The sequence below is a fragment of the Castanea sativa genome, chromosome 12 (assembly GCF_040712315.1).
Source record: "Castanea sativa cultivar Marrone di Chiusa Pesio chromosome 12, ASM4071231v1".
NCBI classification, from domain to species: Eukaryota; Viridiplantae; Streptophyta; class Magnoliopsida; order Fagales; family Fagaceae; genus Castanea; species Castanea sativa.
Window position 1 is genome coordinate 10,996,765 of NC_134024.1, and position 1,581 is coordinate 10,998,345.

The following is a 1,581-nucleotide window of genomic DNA, read 5'->3' on the forward strand; positions in this document are numbered from 1 at the left end:
TAAAAAATGAGTCATACTTTCGATGGTCGAATAAGATGGGGGGTAACCTATCGAGGAGAAATCAAAACCTGTACTGTACTTACCATAAAGACAAGGGGCATACCACCGAGCAATGCAGGGTGTTGAAAGAGCATCTAGAGCAATTGGTGAAAGCAGGGTACTTGAAAGAGTTTGTGGTAGACCCGATTAATCAAGACGTCGGACAAGGAGATTGGCCTCAGGGAAACCCTCTCCCACCCCCATTGGGAGTGATAGAGGTCATCCATGCCATTTCAAGGGGTACCGTGGTGTCTAGAAGAAGAGGGGTATTGACTGTGGTGCCAACAGAAGTTAAAGTTCACTCGAGAGCCCATTGCCTTCAATGATGATGATCTGGAAGGAACAATCCAGCCACATGATGATGTTTTAGTGGTCATCACCTGGATAAATGGCTTCATAGTGAAAAGGGTATTGATAGATCAAGGGAGTGGTGCTGAAGTGATGTATCCTGACCTATTCATGGGGTTTGGGTTGAAAAATGAGGATCTCACTAAATACGACACACCCCTGGTGGGGTTCAATGGCCGGATGGTGATCCTAGAAGGGCAAATTTCACTTCTCGTAAACATGGAGGGCAAGGAGGTAACGATGACGTTCATAGTGGTCACCTCATTTTCGCCATATATGGCAATTCTTGGAAGGCCATGGATTCATGCAATGGGGACAGTTCCATCCATCCTACATGTGAAAGTCAAATTTCGCACCGAGCAAGGTATTACTATAGTGAGGGGAAATCAGCAAGTGGCCAGGCAGTACTTGGTGGCCGCTATTAACCGGGAGATCAAACAGAAGGAGCCAGTCAAAGACGTTCCCTTATACCAATTATAGGTGCCCTAGGAGAACAGGGGGGTTTGTGGCGCTAAGGAACTAATAAAGGTAAGGATACTACCGGACGATGATAAGAGTTTCCAGATAGGAGCAAGTATAAAGGACTAGTATAGGGTGGGGATGTTGCTGTTCCTTGTATAGAACGTGAAAGTGTTTGCTTGGAGCCTATACGAGGTACTTAGGGTAGACTCTGAATTCATAGTTCACAAGCTTAATGTGGACCTATTATTCCCTCCCAAGAAGCAAAAGTTGAGGAGATTGGCTAAGGAGCACGTTGAAGCCGTTAAGCAAGAGGTCAAGAAGTTAAAGGAGGCGGGGGCAATAAGGAGGTTTTCTTTTTGGAGTCGCTAGCAAATACCGTAGTGGTGAAGAAGAAGAACGACAAATGAAGGGTTTGTGTCGATTTTACTGACTTAAACCGAGCATGCCAAAAAGGCACATTACCCATGCCAAAGATCGATTAGCTAGTAGATGCCACGTACGGCCACCCGAGAATGAGCTTTCTCGATGCTTTTTCTGGGTTACCATCAGATTGCCCTGGTAGCTAAGGACTAGGAGAAGACGACATTCATTTCCCCTTATGCTAATTACCATTATACTATGATGCCATTTGGGCTAAAGAATGCTAGAGCCACTTATCAACGGATGATGACGAGAATATTTAGAGATAAGATTGGGCGTACAGTTGAGGTGTACATTGATGATATGGTGGTA

The 1,581-nt window shown here is 45.2% G+C and overlaps 1 protein-coding gene across 1 annotated transcript; it reads left to right on the top strand.

Annotated features, from left to right (window-relative positions):
• The first annotated feature begins 35 nt into the window (after positions 1-35).
• LOC142620166 (uncharacterized) lies at positions 36-867 on the top strand. The gene is made up of 2 exons (XM_075793579.1): positions 36-257; positions 328-867. Exons 1-2 carry the CDS (start codon positions 36-38, stop codon positions 865-867), a joined length of 762 nt encoding a protein of 253 aa, XP_075649694.1.
• Positions 868-1,581: the final 714 nt, after the last annotated feature.